Source organism: Lissotriton helveticus, chromosome 7, assembly GCF_964261635.1.
Source record: "Lissotriton helveticus chromosome 7, aLisHel1.1, whole genome shotgun sequence".
Classification (NCBI taxonomy): domain Eukaryota; kingdom Metazoa; phylum Chordata; class Amphibia; order Caudata; family Salamandridae; genus Lissotriton; species Lissotriton helveticus.
Genome location: NC_136068.1, coordinates 1,502,089,143 through 1,502,107,090, shown reverse-complemented (window position 1 = coordinate 1,502,107,090; position 17,948 = coordinate 1,502,089,143). Strand labels below are relative to the sequence as shown.

General features: G+C 44.3%; 1 protein-coding gene across 1 annotated transcript in view; it reads right to left on the bottom strand.

Annotated features, from left to right (window-relative positions):
- The window catches only part of CA11 (carbonic anhydrase 11 (inactive)), a 954,158-nt gene extending 946,409 nt beyond the window's left edge, over positions 1–7,749 (bottom strand). Inside the window, exon 1 of the mRNA XM_078650922.1 lies at positions 6,860–7,749. Coding sequence (XP_078507048.1) covers positions 6,860–6,923 — 64 coding nt within the window. The 5' untranslated portion in view covers positions 6,924–7,749. The remainder of the gene's footprint in view (positions 1–6,859) is intronic.
- Between the last annotated feature and the right edge of the window lie 10,199 nt (positions 7,750–17,948).

The window sequence follows — 17,948 nt, the reverse complement described above, 5'->3', positions numbered from 1 at the left end:
TCTCCAGTTCCAAAATTTATGTTCGATCTGGGATAGCTCACCCTCAATTTGTCAGTACATTCTGCCATTCACTCCCAGACTATGACCCCGAATGATCACTTTCAACTCACCCCATTTAACCAACCTCGAGGTGGCAGTGCCCGTGTTATATGATCGACATAGTTATCCATCATGGTATTAAGCGCCGCGCGGAATGGAGGGTCAAATCAAATCAAATCAAATCAGGTGTTTGTTAAGCGTGACTACTCACCCGTGAGGGTCTCAAGGCGCTGGTGCTGTGTGGGGGGGTGTTCGGCATGATATTCGTTTTATTAAATAAAACGAATATCATATCAACGTTAGAGGACTACAGACTAAATGTAATTTTGCTAATGTGGTTTATTGAATGTTTAACTGCATTCTGGTAAATGAATGCTGTTGATCACATGTTAAGAACTATTTCTGACATTGTACACTCATTGGAGTGACTTTTGCAGTGCACTAGGTTTCCCAGAGAACCTTCTGGTAATTTCCATATCAAACATCATGTTCATGGCATTCTCATGGCCTGCCAATTAGAATGAGGAAATTCTGGCTCCAGTCAGAAATCTTAGGAAGTGCAGATGTTGAAAATAGATGCTTGTGGTAGTTTTATGTACAGCCCAAAAGTGATACCTGCAACCAAAATTAAGACACCAGAAACCAGCCTTCAGCTTTCATTTGAGTTCATTTCCTAAATGCATGGCACCCAGTTTATTAAATGCGGGCATGGAGAGCGCATAGAAAACCAATACGTCTGGTACCCCCACTCAGAAGATGCAGAGGAACACAGACAGAGGTTAATTGTTTGATGGGTTAAGTTCTTGAGCAAATAAAGACTCAGTGTAATTACCATTTTCATAGAAATCAATGCTAAAAAGTTCACAAATACCATCCTCAACATGTTTTCCGAGCTACCAATCAGCAAAAAGGACTGGTACCCAGAGAAAGAAACATTTGGATGTGCAAATATTGAAACTTTATTTTGAATGCGGGTTTACATACAGCCCATGGGTAATAATTGTGACCAAAGTAAAGATACTCTCAAGCAGAATTTTTCATTCATGTGCTTTGAAATTTCCAAATTACATTGCACCTAGTGTTTTTGTATGTTGACACACCACACCTATTAAAAATACATACATGTATGGTATTCCCACTTTTAGAAGAGCCAGCAGAAAACAAAAAGTGGGTCAGGACTTGTCAGTGAACCTGCATGAGGGGGACTGGATAGAATGCAGAAAATCTGACAAACATTATGCTTAGTGTTTTCGCCGGTCAGAGCAAGCTTGTATCACAAAATTCCTTAGGTTATACAGAGTTAGAATATATATTTCTCATGCTTTCAATAAAAGGAGTTCTTTCCTCAAATGAACAGTGCACAATAAACAATGATAATTTCCCAATTTTGCATTCTTCATTTATATTATGTGATTGTGCATCCTATATTTCATATGAAAACCCACACTTATTTGGTATTTCAATCTTCCAGACATTCAGAGTAACATTTCCTTAAATAGTGTTACAGGATTTTTTATAAATCCCCCCAACAATATTGGGTAAATTCGTTTTGAAAAATGAAAATATCTGTAAAACAGGGTTTGTACCAATATATTGCTCACAGTGCGCTGAAACAATATATATTTTGTATGGGTGCACACAGGGTCCAAAGAGGTTCATGTTTTTGAACAACCATACAGTGATTTGTATTAAGGTGTTCCCATACAGAGGTGCGCTAACATCCTGAAACAGAATGAGTGAAGATGGAAATTGAAGGAGCGGATATCCTGCTTATGCAATGAAAACTACTCGTCGAGGCCCACCCTCTATGGTTTTATCTAAGACCTGCCTCCAGTTGCACAGATGAGGCACTAAAAGCTGCACCTTCCAGATTTTGCAACCCTTGCATATATATTGCATACAGATGTTTTCAGTATGCACGTGTATTTACTTTTCTATTTTACGTCCCCGTGTTTTGGAAAATCATCATAAGATGTTGAACTTTTATTTTTGGAATTCTATGGTTCTTTGATATTTCGACCTGTGAGCTCTCCTCCCCCATGCATGCTGTTTGATAGTTCAGTGGGATAATAGTTAAGCCAATCTTATTAAAAGAGGTCCCTTGGCACCCATTGCTGGTCGTGGAAACATCTGGATGCACTCCTGTTAGTACTGCTCTTTTTGACTTTTCCTGCGATATTAGATGCCCCCCTAGGCTGTCTGCATCTGTGAGGCCTTGTCACTGTCTCTATACTTCTTAGCACGGTTACAATACCAAACAGTTTCAATAGTACAGTAAAAAAGTGAGAAACATTCACTTTAGTGTGCAGTGCAACATTCCACCCAAGCATCCACGTATTTAATTGTATACCTTCAATGACTGTTCTTTGGACCAGTACCAAGGCACAAGCACACGAAAGAAGATGTGCAGATCTGAACCGCCACTACCCAATACTTCTACTTCCTACCTTGTTTCTCTTGTCCGATATTAGCCATTCCCGAGCTTCACTATTGCCAAACTGCGTGTTCACAAGCATCACCCTGGCAAGCAGCAAACTGGCCAAACCTGGTCTGTGATTTCTGAAGAACTTTGACAGAGGGTATTCTTTAGTTGTGAACGTCCAGGTGAGTTCATAATTGTGCTCTGTGATTTTGCCAGAAGCTGAAGGTTAGGTGGTAAACAATAAAATCCTGCTTAGACACAGCTCCGTTGGCAACTCTGCAAAACCTGGAGGTCATGGTTCTAGCCCTGAGAGGCAGCCTTTCATCAAACTGAGGCTGATGAGCTGAGTATTACTGAGTCAGCAAATGTAATGCCTTTCATTTTCATTGCTGTTATTATTATTATTGCTATTATCGTTGTTGTTATATGAAAAAGATTAAGGGGCAATGGCAGACAAAAGGTCGTACATTGCCTAGTACATAGTGACTATATAGAATCCATAATACCTTATGGAAATATTAAAAGTCCTCATAGCTTCCTACAGAAGTGCTCTGGGCAGGACCTACCATGTCTTGTGGATGCATCCGTTCATAAATATAAACTGTACTTCACCATCTTCTCGCTGCCCTTGAGAGACTTTGGGCGGAATGTCTGCAGAAGCACTCTTTTGGTACTTACAATGTGAAGCGTCATTAAATTGGCAGAAAATGGTCTGATTTTGGAAAGTTATAAATTCAGATACATACAGCAGGTCCGGCCTTGGAACTGCGCTGGTTTTCCACGCAAACGTTAAATCTTCGTCTACGGGACACTCTTAAATTGTGTTAAAGGTAACGTATGGCTATACTCGATTGAGATTCTGTGGCTCTCCATAGGAAGCTGTGTGACAAACCACCGCACACCGCATCTCTTCCAGACAACTGGAATCTATTGCAGATATGTGTCCTGATTACACTATTGTCTACCTTGGAAAGTTCTCCTTGACATTGTATGGAATGAGAAAGGTTTTTCATTAGAAAAGGCGCATTTCCTAGTCATATAGCAACAGCAATAAATCTTCAGCTGATCTTATGTGGATATGTGGATAATTTTCGCAAATTTGTAGTGCACAAAATGTGTACACTTAATTCCGAAAGAAATTCTTCTCTGCTCCACTCTAAGTGGTGACATAGAATTCGTCTGCCAATGATGCTCCAGTAAGTGCCCTTTTCAAAGGATGTTGAAATAAATGAAATGCCTTTCCATCATTAGGTACAAAGATGGGATCCTACGTTGAGTGCAACCCCACCTTATAAGAAGAAACTGGGCCTTTGTGCCCAAATCTGGCAGAATGTGGAAGATGGGATGGGCAGGATCAGGTAGAAGTGTCCGTCTATATGTTAAAAATTCACACGAGGCAGGGATCCAAGCCCTGAACTTCCATTTTACATATCACACAGTGCCTTTGCCTCTAATTTATGCAAGATAAGCCATATTATGCTATTACAAACACATGCAGCCTCATTTCAGGCTCAACAATGCAAGAACTCAAAGAGCAACAAGTGGGCTAACTTCATTAACTACAACCATGAGACATGCTGACCCCCTGAAATCATGGTTTGTGGGTCCTTGCCCGGAGGCCTTGATGTAAAAAGAAGCAGAGGACCCTAGACAATTCCGCAAGAGATGCCAGACTGATGCATCTGGTTAGCATATGCATGCCACGCATACTGGATAGCAGCATCTGGAGCGGCCTTGTGTAGGGCCGAGCTAGTTGATTCACCGAATACTAAAGTCAAGTCTGGGTTTTAGCACGGCCAGGGCTCATGCAAATTAACTCCATCGAATTTAATTAAATGTAAATGAGCCTCATACATATTCACTGCGGATAACTTGAAAACCTGACTGGATTTTCCATGTGTCGTAGGCTGACCACCCCAGCTTTCGTATAGAGGTTGACAATGCTGCCATAGCCTTCATTTTTTATCTGTCCAGGTGGGCAAAATCAGTCACAGATCCATTCAATTTGGACTAAATTTGTCACATATTATTTTATATTTTACCAAATAAGGATGTAATCTGGCTCCTACCACTCCAAACCATACCGAGGTCGGTCCTAATCCAGGCATGGTCAAAATCTGTTAGGTTTGGACCATTTCTGCCTTGTGTGGTACGGGCCAGTTTAAATCTTGCTAAAGCTAGTCTAGGCCTGACACTGGACAGTCCAAACCTGGGCTGGGTCCATCAAAACCCGACCCCAGCAAGACACATCCTTTCCATGCTAGCCCTCCATGCTTGCAGAACATTCTTAATATGTTGCAGATTGGCTGACTCTGGGATTCATGGACACCTGCCTGGCCTGTCCCTATCATTTGTATACTGATTTTCATAAGTGCTGTTCTTCTTCATATTGCTCATGTGCCATTTTGGGATGTGATCTGCCTCGTCTTTGGGAGTGATTCCAGTTAACAGCATGTGGTAATCTTGATAAATGTGCCTTTTAACTTCATGTTTTAGCCCCTGTTTAGAGCATGAGCAATTCATGATCAAGACAAATGTATATAGATCGTGTGGTCCACTTCTGTGAGTCAACGCCCATTCTGTGAGATCGAATTCTGGCGTGGGTGCCTCCTCCTCTTAATTACTGTTTTTTGCCCTCTTACATTTTCCATTTTGCATATGCAAAGGCGGTGATTTGACTTTCCCTACCCTTCATCCGCCTCACACCTTTACAATCACATGTTGCCCATTCCATATGTGTGGTACAAATGTACATATGCTTGAGTTCCGTTCCTGTAACAGGCGTAATTTATCAGAGCGCAAATATGCATTATCTTCTGGATGCAAGTACGGAAATTGGGCAAAATATCCCTTTTGAAGATCAGCGGTTTCCTGCCTTATTTCGCTCTTTGGTCTTGACACGCCAGTGCTTAGAAACAGGGTAGACACATATGTTAGGAGCCGTGCTAAAGAAAACTGCTTATTTACATCTGGCAATCATTGAAAGATTTAATTTCTATCCTCTGTTACACCCCCAGCTATTCAAACAAAAAGGTGTCACTGTTTGCACATATATGGTTACATTTAACCCGAAATAAATTGGTCTGATGAGAACTGGGGAGCGCGTTTTCTTGGTTATTACCCCCAAATGTCGCTCACCTTTCGATTTTAATTATCTTCTGATTTCTGGATTACTGATAAATATTTATACATTCTGTTAGCTGGCTCAGCTGGATCCATCTATTTAAGCCGCTAGGAGGCTGGCGCCTTAAGAGGCTTTCCCGCCAATTAGGGGATCGCCCTCCTGTGCATAGACGCGGTGGCCTGAGTGACAGCCGGTGTAAATCTTCCAGAACCACAGACGCGCGTGCACTCTACAGCTTGATGGGATAGCCATTCGCGGTGAGGGCATCACCTCCACTGCAGCTCACGGGAAGGTGAACATCTACTGTTCACTAACTCGCTATATCATTGGGGAATGTGGCATTTGCTTCAATCTTGCTTTAATTTCTGGTAAATCGATTACAACATCAGAGTGACAAGTACTGGCAGGGCACAACACGTCTATGGTTGTTGAATATCTTTCAGAGTTGTGTGCTTTAGGAGACAATAGCAAGCTCCGCGTTTTGCTGGCTTCAGATGAAGGCATTATTACGAGCTCGTGCTTTAAATCATTCAATTCATTAATTGCTTTTTCCAAGTCACAATCCATACCAGCTAAGTGCTAAAGCATCAAGTGAGAGACCCAAAGCGCTTCACTTTTGGCAGCCACCGCCCACCCTGGGGGTACCAGGAGAAAGGCACCTATTTCCGTCGCTCTCTGTTCATGGGGGCGAGAACAACCACCTGTTTGCTCCGGGGAGCCTGGGACTCCCCTGGGTTTCTAGGCTCCTGCACTGGTGGGTGCGTCAGAGACTGGTGCCAGTCCTGGGCTCAGCGCCACAGGGTGCTGTTCCAAATCAGCAGCCCCCAGCCCCCGCCTTCTGGAATGTCGCCCTGGGTGCCGATGGACGCCTCGGGTCGCGTTCTCCTCGGCATGTTTCATAGTGAGCTGATGACCCCAAAGAACCACAACTACCAGAAACGTCTGCACCCTCGCTGCTACGTTCATTAAAGCACTCCGAAGTTGTTTGATTACAATACAACTCACTAACTACATTCATCTAACTGAGACTCTCACTCTCCCCTTTGACAATGGTGTGATCCTGGGACAAACACGCTGGGCAAGATTCTCAAAGAAAATGCATTAGAAGGAAATGCTGCAGGCGCTTTTCGTACATCGTTTCCTACAACCTACGGGAATTGGTCACCGTATTCCCTTCTAGCGCTTGAGTACTTGTGATGATTAAGAGCTTTACGAAAAATATTAAATAAATAAATGCAATGTTTATTCATGTTCGCATAAAGGTGCTGCCTTACCTGCTACGTAGGTGACGGCACCTGCCTGGAAGATTAGCAGAGCTCTGCAGATTAAAGCCAGCATCCTTCTACAGGTTCTCTCTTCATCCCCAGAACAACCAGGAGCAGAAATAATCTGAGATGTTAATGGATTTAAAAAGTAGACTGCCAAATTCACAAAGTGTGATTTCAAGTTTTCTCTCGGCACTGAACAGTCAACGAGACAGCTTTATCTTCACGCAAGCATCTTGTTCCAGCATCCGTGCTTTAAAAATCTTTTGACAGTACTTCGCAGGGTCAGTTCTTTTACTTTATAAATATATGATAAGTGGTGTCTACCACGCTGGTGTCTCTAGAAGGTGCTGCATCTCTTTAATATATACCAAAGAAGCAAATATGATTTTCTTCTTATTTCTCCGTATTTGTAAAAAAAAAAAAAAACTGAACAGAATCAATGGTTGCGTCCGCTGTCCCAGGAGAGCAGCAGGGATACTTGGCTCATTTTCCTGTAAGGCGAATAAAAAGAACGCCAAATCGCGAATACAGTATCCGATAAGCGTCGCTTGGAGTGGGTGGGAATCCCGGCACGAGGCAGGGCTCTTCGCATTGGCGTTTTACATGTGTACATATAATTTTATAAGTTGATGGCGAAGGCGAGAGGCGCGCGGTTGAACGTGGAGTCCACAGTGAAGGATACAGACGAAACCCCTCTCGAAAGCCCTGACGTGGATGTCAGATCTGACAGCCCGACAATCTAGCGTCTGTCCAAAAGATGTCTTTGCTCAGCACCATCAGCATGTCTCCAGTGAGTGCGCCACCCCCTCTGGTGGTCTGTCAGGTGTGGTGAGAGTGCCCCCGTCCCCTATCAGTCCCTGTATCTCTCCCGGCTCCCTCTTCCCTAGTTCTATCTCTCTGCCTCTCTCTGTACGATCACATTTTCTTTTCCACACACACCCTGAGAGGGGAGAAGGGGAGGGGGAGAGATTTAAGGTGGATCCTGGGAGGAGGTGGGAAAATATGGAATGAATAAAAAACGCCTAGCAAGCCTGTAATAATCTTCTCTCTGGAAATCTGCGCTCCCTTAAGTGAGGGAGACCCCGGGCAGTCTTTGGTTACAGGGCGCAGGGAGGCGCAGATGTCTGGCTGCAGGTGCGGTTAGCGGACTGAGGCTGGGACCTGTCCTCCAGGCGCTGCCAACAGGGTTTAATGGTGAAAAAAATAGAGAAAAGATATCTACTGTCTAATAACCCACTTAAAAACGTCAGTAGGTATAGAATGTACTGTTCGATAGTTACTAGATGCGACTTACCTTTCTGAAATACCCATAGGAAGGGGAGTCAAAGAAAGCGAGGGAGGACACACCTGTGATGGATGGGGACAGGGTGAGAAGTGCGAGACCGACCCTTGCACGTGTGAAAATGCGGGGTGAGAGGGAAGGAGACACATAGAGACCCTGTTACGAATAGTGGGGCAGGGCAAGTGGGGCTAGGGACTGGGGATGTGGTGAGGAGGGACACAATGCAATGGCAAAATTCAAACACCCCAACGGTGATGGCAGGACTATACGCAAATAGTCTAACCAGTGGCAATCAGTCAAGGTAGCACTATAGCCAGTGATTATTTTGAGCCGGTGGTTTCTGATACTTGACACCTTCACTTGAATGGCAATACGAGACTTATGACTGTCTGCCAAATGGTCTAATTTAGGGATGAGCACAACGACCGTTAAATCAATCAATCATTCAACGTTATCACCCCTAGGCGTATCTGGATGCTGAGGTGGCTGCATCTGCGATGAAAAGCCAGGTCTTGAGTCCCTTTCTGAAGTCTGACAGGTAGGGTACTGTTCGGAGGTGGAGAGGGAGAACGTTCCAGGTCTTGTAGGCGATTTAGGAGATGGAGCGGCCTCCGCTGTGGCTATGAGGAACACGGGGGATGTGTGTGAGGGCAAAAGAGGCGGGGCACAGTAGTCTCAATGGTAGATGGAAGTTCAGCCAGTGGTTGATGCAGGATGGCACTTGGTCATGGAGAGCTTTGTAGGAATTTGTGAGCATCTTGAACTGGATTCTCTTCTGGATGGGGAGCCAGTGGAGGTGTCTGAGGTGTGGAGAGATGTTGCTCCATTTGGGGAGGTTTATGATGAGTCTGGAGTCTTCTGAGGATCTGGGTGGGGATTCCAGGGTGGAGAGCGTTGCAGTAGTCAAGGCAGCTGATGACAAGGGCTTGTGTGACCGTGCTTCTGGTGTTTACTGGTATACATTTGAAGATTCTATGGAGCATGAGGAGGGTGTGCAAGCAGGAGGAAGCGACAGCATTGACTTGTTGTTTCATGGTCAGTTGGCTGTTGTGCATTATGCCAAGGTTGCACGCTTGGTGGATCGGTGTGGGTTTGAGTCTGAACTCTTTCAGCTATCAGCTGTGGTCCTACGTGGAGGTGTTCTTTCGAATATCAGCACCTCTTTTTTGTTGGAGCTTAGCTTGAGGCAGCTATTTCTCATCCAGTCGGTTAAGTCGGTCACGGCATTGGGGAAGTTGGTTCTGGTGTTGGAGGGGTCCTCGTGAGCTGGGTGTCGTCGGTATAGGAGCTACTGTTGAGTCCTTGGGCTGATGATTTCTGGGATCGGGAGTCAAGCAGATTAAATATGGGCGGAAAATCCGTTCCGCTCACGGAATTTGCGGTTTTTCGGCAATTTCGCAATCTGTGAATCTCGCGAAATTGCCGAAAAATCCGCAAATCAGCTCGCGGGCAGATTTTTTTTTTAAACGGTGGCTGGCATCTTCGTGCAGGGTAGGATTCATTCTGGCACGATGCTCCTGTCACAAAAATTAAACCTCAACAGGAAGCACTTACATATATAAATAAAGCAGGTGCCCGAGTTGAAGCTCAAATTCAGTAACGCATTCATCAGCCCAAAAACAATCGTGAGCTTTGTCGAGGCTAGGCAGGTGTGCTTTCTCCCCATATCTACCGTCGAAAATTAGCTGTGATGCTGGATAGAGGCCTTTGCATCCTTCACTTTCACAAGAGCAATCCCCGAGCAGTTCCTGTGTCCAGGAGCTTCTTTCTCCTCATCTGCTGCTCTGATCGGTCTCTGACCTTTTATACAGACAAAAGGCATGTGAACTCGCTTAGAAGCCATGCCCGTTTGGCCCCGCCCACACACTAGCGGTGTGCACCGTCGTCCCGCTTTTTACCCACTATGGACAGCTCACTCAAGGGACCCCGGTGCCCTTCTGCACGATGGCATAGTAACACACACATGGTCACTGGAGACAACTCTTCTGGCCCTTTCGCAACTGAAGTGTTGGAAAAGCACTATACATTTACCCAACGAGCTAGCACTTACTTTTTGCCAGTAGAAACAATAATTTGTGCAAATCTGCGAGTTCGCAGATTTTTCGCAATCTCGCTGATTTTTTTGGCAATTTCGCGCGAATTTGCGGATCGCAAATCTGCAAAATTCGCCCATACTTATGTTGAACAGGGTGGGCCTGAGGGATGAACCTTGGGGCATGTCGCATATGATGTCTTTCGGAGAGGAGGAGAAGGGAGGTAGATGGTTGCTCTGTGTGTCCTGACTGAGAGGAATGAGAAGATCCACTTGAGGGTGTGTTGCTGAATGCCAATGTTGCGGAGTGTTTTGATAATGATGAATTAGGGCAACAGTTTCTCCTCGGTCGAGAAGGGTCCTGATGTCATCTGTTGCGACGATCAGTGCGGTCTCTGTGCTGTGGGTGGCCCGTAATCCTAATTATGAGTCATTGAGTAGGTGGTTCCATTCAAGGTAGTCAGTGAGCTGCAGGTTGATGGATTTCTCAAGTACATTTGTTGGCTATGGGAACAGGGAGATTGGCCAGTAGTTTTTGAGGTCGCTGGAGTCGGCAGATGGCTTCTGTAGGAGGGGTCTGACTTTTGCTTGTTTCCATCCAAATGGGAAGGTTAATTTGGTGATGGAGGTAACGAGGAAGGTGGTCAGGTCAGTGGTGATTATGTTGGAGCTGAGGTTGAAGAGATGGTGGGGGCAGGGGTCAGTAGGTGTCCCAGAGTGGAAGGAAGAAGTGATGGTTGTGTTGGTCTGAATGTCGAGCGACATTGTTATGGAGATGTTATGGCTGGGCTGGTGTTTGTTGGTTGGATGAGTTTGTTTCGGCTGCACGTGATGGGTTTGGGTCAAAGTTGTTGTAGTTATTGTGGTGTTGCATTCTAGTCTATATCCCCACGTCATGCACCTGCTAGGCATTGTGGGTAATGTGCCGAGGGGGCACTGTGGAAATAGCGACCGGCCGGAGCGGAGGCTACGCTCTCCCTCTCTAATTAAGACGGATCACCAGCATTTCCAGTGTGCGAGTAATTTGGACTGGGTTGTACCATTCTCTACAAGCTGGTGACAAGCTTCACAAACCATGCAATGTGAGCAATAGAAGCTGCAGAAGAATTACAACCCGTACCACTATACCGGCACAACGAGAGCGCAACGGGGATGAATTGCTGATCAGTTCCGACTACACCTGCAAACAGTGCACGCATGATCATGTCTGCATTGAGGTACAATTAAGAGAAGTTTCGGTACCTAGTAACACATCCGAACATAGAGCTAGATGTAGGTAAATCAGATTTACGATTCATAAATACCGAATTTTACCGATTCGGTATTCATGAATCGGTAAATCTGATGTAGGTAATTATTCGGTAACAAATACCGAATCGGTAGGATTTGGTATTTACCAATTCGGCAATTACCGAATTGGTATTTGCCATTGAATACTATGGGCCTTGAAGCCCATAGAAATCAATGGCAAATACCGATTCGGTAATTACCGAATCTGTAAAAATACCGAATTGCCAAGGGGGACAGGGTGTCACTTTGACACCCTGTTGCACCCCTGTTTCTGGCTTGTGTGCCATGTGGCACACAGACATGCCCTTAGGGCATGTCTGTGAGCCACATGGCACAGGTGTACATGCACAGATGTGCATGTACACAGGAATTCGTTATTCACCATGCAATAGTATTACATGGTAAATAACTAATTCTTAGGGGCCTGTGGCACTGTTTACTGTGCCACCTACATATTGATTTACGGAATCAGTAAATGTACCGATTCTGTATTTTACCGATTCTGTAAATTTACCAAATCGGTAAATTTACCGAATCAGTAAATTTACCGATTCTGTAAATCAAAGGCCCCCTACATTACAAAACCCAAATACCGGTCGGTAACGGCCGAAATCGGCCGTTACCGACCGGTATTTGGTCTCCTACATCCGGCCCTTAGTGATTAACGCGCACAGACAATTACTAGGATCAGCCTGGAGAGGGAGAGCAGACGGAACCACAGCCCCGCGGTCTTTGCGATATTTTAGAGCTCCTCTGCTGAACAGGCCTCTGCTTGGGTGCCGGAGCATATTAAGTTTACATTTCACGCCATTCCGCTCAGCTATACAATCTCCACATGCCCGTGGAGTCCATGTGCACAATACATTGGCGGCCATCTTAATTCGTGAAAAGCAGCAGCAGCCATTTTAGAGGCGTTTGCGTGTGGAAACCTCTCACACGTAGAGGGGGCGAACGCATTCTGCACTGAGCGCATCTCTACACGGTGGTGCGCACACCATTATAGGCATTGGAGAACTTGAATTCAGAGAGGCGGCAATTGTACATTTGGAAGCCAGGGAGGATCAATCCCATCAAGGCCACCCCTTCTCAGCTTCGGTGTGAATCTCCTCAGAGGTATCTACTCGGTGATGCCCACACCTTACAGAGCATCTGTGGCACACCTGACTCAATACTCACACGCATTATTTTGAGGCAGTTGCTTAGCGACGAATAGACACACCATACCGTACAACGTGTCACTCGCAAGTGCATCCTACAGCGACACGCCCACTTATTCAGTGCTATGAGGGGTGTAAATGGTTTATACAATGTTTGTCATACAGCAATCCATAATGAATTGAGCAGTACATCCTTTGTTGGTTGCCCACAGTGCCTGAAACTAATTTTCATAATAGTAGTTGTTACAGTATTCAACATGTGTGAGCAAACATTCTCTTTGACAAATCCTGTCCCCTTTCTTCCGAAGCCAGGGTAGCTGGCAATTAATTGGGCTAACTGGAAATGTTACTTCCTTCATTATTTAACTGCCATTGAAGAGGAGGGTAGTGTAGAGTTCACCAGCAAATGAAAAAAGAAAATCCTGTTGCATAATCTGGGCCCTGAAGGGTTGAGAGTGTACAATGAAATGGTGAAAAAACCAAGAGGAGTGGATGACGAAGATGTCTTACAAAATGCTATAGAGGATTTAGAAAGTCATTACCAACCAGTGATTTGTGCTGCCATGAACAGGTACAATTTCTTTCAAAGAAAACAGGGCAATACAGAAAGGGTGGAAGACTATGTGGCTACACTGAAAAAACTAACAATACATTGTAAATTTGGCTACGTTCATGATTACTTTATTCACAACCAGATTATAATGCACACAGTCAATACTAATGTACAAGAGATGTTATGGGTTTGCGGGAAGCCACCCCTCAATGAAATCATAGCGATTGAAAAGAAGGCAGAAATGTCAAAGAGATGTGCAATTTCAGCTAAGAAGGATAACGACAATAGCCCCACTGTGTGCAAGGTGTTAGACAAGAATGTGGCAAGTAGGAGAAGTGCACCCAGTCCATGGAACAAAGGTAAAAAGATGCCTATGAAAATATCTGCCAGGCCTAGCAGAAATCTTAATGTGAAATGGCCAAGCTGGTATAGATGTGGTAGTCAGATGCACATGGCCAATGACAGGAGCTACCCTGCTTTTCGTACATGCTCTTTTTGTGGCATTGTAGGACACTTTGGAAAAGTGTGCATGAGGAAGCCAAGTAATGCCACAGTAAAATGTGTATTGTATGGGATAGACTCTGAAGAACCTATCGAGAGTGCTGAATGGTTGGCGCCGCTCGTGGTGGCACGGAAACAGAATCAAAAGGTGCATCTATCTATTGACCTCAGAGAGCTGAACAAGAACATTATCGTAGACAAATTCTCGCTCCCGAAGATCAACAAACTATTGGCACAAACTAAAGGAGTTAATTGATTCTCCACAATAGATCTGACAGCGGCCTACCACCAAATATCGCTGCACCCGTCGTGCAGGAAATTGACTTCCTTCATCACTCCCTTCGGATGCTACATGTTCCTGCGTCTACCATTCAGCCTGGCATCAGCTGCTGCTCTTTTTCAGAAATTAATGCACAAACTGTCAGAGAATGGATTCACAGCAGAACTGGGGAAATACAGATTTGACCTCTGTGCTGGAACATACTTGGGGCACGAGATCAGTGACAAAGGGATTATTCTGAAGAAAGATATCATCAAGGACATCAAGTCCGCCCCTGAACCATGATCCAAAGATGACGTCGGAACGTTTCTGAGCCTAGCAGAGCTTTATAGTAAATTAGTCAGAAACTTTGCCACCAGATTTTGAAAGAAAAGAACACTTTCACTTGGGACTCGGAGTGCAACAAAGAATTCGAAAGCATAACGAAGGACCTTTTTGAAGCCATTCCCCTACATGTTTTCGATATGTCAGCTTAAAGCATTTTGTCAATTGATGCCAGGCAAAAGGAGTTAGATGCGGTCCTGTCACAAAAGTTGGAGGACAGCACAGAAACCACAATAGGATTTGCTTCCCGTTCTCTCACCCCTAATGAAGAAAAGTTCTCAGCCATCGAGAAGGAAATGTTGGCATCCATCTGGGCCATTGAAAAATTTCGACCGCACTTATGGGGGTCCAGGTTTACCCTCAGGATGGACCATAAAGCTTTGATTAAAATTCTCACGTCCAGCAGTCATGTAAAAGCAACTCCACACATTGCAAGGATGACGCTTAGACTGTTAGACTTTGTTTACGACGTACATGGAGTATCTGCCTGGGAAAAAGAACAAAGTACCAGATTACCTGAGCCGTTCTTCCGCCATGGAGGGGGAACATATGTGATACATATAGAGGGGTCCCCGTAGATAGGGAAGGTGTATTGTGAGTTACATACACTGTAATTATTCGAAAGATACTAAAGCAAAAATTAAAGCAATTGTGAGATTGGCATATATTATTTAATAACCAATACTACGTGATTGCAAATTGCAGTACAAAGTCATATAAATTGCAAGCCCCAAAAGGGGGGGAGGGAGGAAGGGAGGGGTAGTGCTCAAGGAAGTGTAAGAAAGAAGTAACACAGTATCAAGAGGTAACAATACAGAATTAAAGACGGTTATCAAAACAATTACAATACAAAAGCCCAAATACAGGGCAGAATTTTTCACATTTGATAGTTAAATTCAACGGTCACATCTGAACATTAGAGAAATAAGGGGTGTGCCGGAAAATCAACAAAAAGAAAACAGTCGACATTTTGACCCCTATCTGTAGGCCAATTAAAGTCCTTTCACGGGGTCTTCATCAGGAAGTCACACAAGGGAAGGAAGGTGTGGGGCCATTCTGTGTAAAAAAATATATATAAAGTATTTAACTCTTAGTAGGGACGAAGATCATCATCCTATCTAAAATTTAGATACGGATTGTTGTAATTATTAACAAAATTACCATGGTTTACGACCCAACTGGGTTCTGTAAACGGACAGGAGAGCCACGCTGAACGTCGTGGTCAGTCTGGTGGGGTGGACGACTCAACTAAGGAGGAGACATACAATCAATAAGATTCAGAAAGAATCCGTACACTTATTATAACCGCAGTTACATCCTCTGAGGATGAAAGCAGTTAATCTGAAAATCCAAAACATCAAGGGACCTACAAACCGGGATAACTTGGATATTGATGGAAATTGTTAGAAAAGACATAAAAACTACATAAAATCTGGCTGCATGGAGAATTAAGCAGTACCTCTAGGTCGCTGGAAATTAGACCTTCAAAGAATCAGAGGTTCTGGCGCAGTATATGAAAGGTTTCGGCTGCTGCGCTTAGTATACTGTGGTAAATCATAGAAAAATGGGTAATGTTTACCAATTACGCGAGTTTAATGCAAATCCCAATTTGTAGCAGTGACAGCAAGTTGATATATACTTACAGCTCACGGAACGTAACTGCGCCGTCTACAATGGGGCAGAGACCGTGGGATGAGTGGTTCACCAGTAACGAACACACCAGGAAGGGATTTTCTATTTGATCCTAGGATTGTAAATAAGGGGTGTTTTTGACCAAAGGCAAAATTGCAGAATGAGAAAGATCCAAGAGGGATCACAGTCTTACTTACAGAGGACAACCGGACCGCTTCGACTGCAACGCTCGAAGCGGAGGTTAAGTGGATGCGGGTGTCGCCTTTCTGTGTTGTAATCCTGCGGTAGATTAAAAAGGGGGGGATCGTTTACCCAATTACAACACTCAATTGTCAAAGGTCAGGCCTGACTTCAAGATTACTTACAGGGAAGGGAGACGCAGCCACGTCTGCTCAGGTCATGATGTAGACTCGGGGCCGTTTTCGTATCGGGCGGTTGTTTAGTAGTCCTGCGGCAAAATGAGGATTCTTTACTAAATAGCGGGACTAAAGATTTAAATGTTTTGGGCAGAGATAACTACAAAGTTACTTACAAGATAGGGGACAGGTACCAACGTCTACTCGGGTCCTGAAAGCGAAATCCGCAGTGTGTACAACGCGGAGTTTGGGGCGGAGCTAGATTAAAGCACCTAGCAAGTAACATAGAAGAGTTACTGCTGCGAGCCTCTTGATCGAATTCAATGTGGGTACTGTAGAATTGCGGCTGTAATATAATTAATAGAGCAATGTAACTAGTAAGTTCCTAAGATTTATAAAGACACCGGATCATACATTGGTCAGAATTCTTAACGCAAGATCAGCACTGACTGCAGTGCGGAGTTTGAAAACGGGGCTAGATCAAGCCTCAAAGTAATTAAATGCAAAATTATAAGAGAGTGTGATTAGATGGAGGCACACTGGTAAAGTTCAAAGATGGTATTAGATAAAATATGGTGCAACTCTCACGCTGGAGGCTGAAAACCAGATTACAAAACAATGCCGAAAATGAGTGTCATAATTCCGTGCGACTCTTATCGCAGAAGGTCGTAACTGGAAAAAGCATAGTTATATGTAGTCATTGCTCACAAATATAAATTATTAAGAAATCATGATGGTGTGCTTAGTTGGACATTCACTGGTGAAATACAGCAGTTATATTCAAATCACCGGTTATGTTAAATACAATCTAATACAGCTCTCAACCCGGAGGCTGACATTGCCGAAAAATAGCATAATATACTTTCCATAATCATCATTCTAGAAAAACATGAAACTCGTGCACTTCTCAGACATGAGGGTGTAACGAATCTGGCTGGAATTATTTGTAGAAGAAACTTTAAATCAAACATATCTTAAAGCCAATATTTTTCTAACCGAGTGCTGCCAATTGTGCTATACTGCTGTCCTGCTCATTCAAACCATGGAGGGGGAACAGGCACACAGCGAATGAGATGAGTACAGCGTAGCATTCACAGAAGAACAGGAAAACATCATCAGCGCACAGAATTGCAAATGGACTTATGACAAGGATCCTAATCTTATGCAGCTGAGAACATTTGTGATGCAGGGTTGGCCGGAGAAATAATGGGAATTGTGTGATGAGTTGTCCATCAGTGACAATGCCATATTTCTGCTCAGGGAGAGATTTAACAGCCCGCATCCTCAACATAGTGCACAAAGGACACTAGGCACTGTAAACTCCAAGAGGAGAGTCAAGTCATCATACTGGTGGCCGGGTATCGACAACGATGTTGAGAGGTATGTGAGCGCGTGTGAACATTGCGCAAACACCGGAAAGTCATTAAAAATGCTAAGGCCTCCATTGGGGAAGTTCAACAACCCGGACAATCCTTGGGTAGAACTATCCATCGACATTATGGGCCCAATTTTAGACTCATGGGGCATACCCAAATACGTCATAGTCCTGATTGACAGATACTCCAAATGGCCTGAAGTGGAGGTATGTGAGAAAACAGACACAGAAACAGTCATATCCTCCCTAACCAATGCGTTCTTGAGGGAAGGCAGTCCGAGGATTGTGACATACGACAGTGGTCCTCAATTCA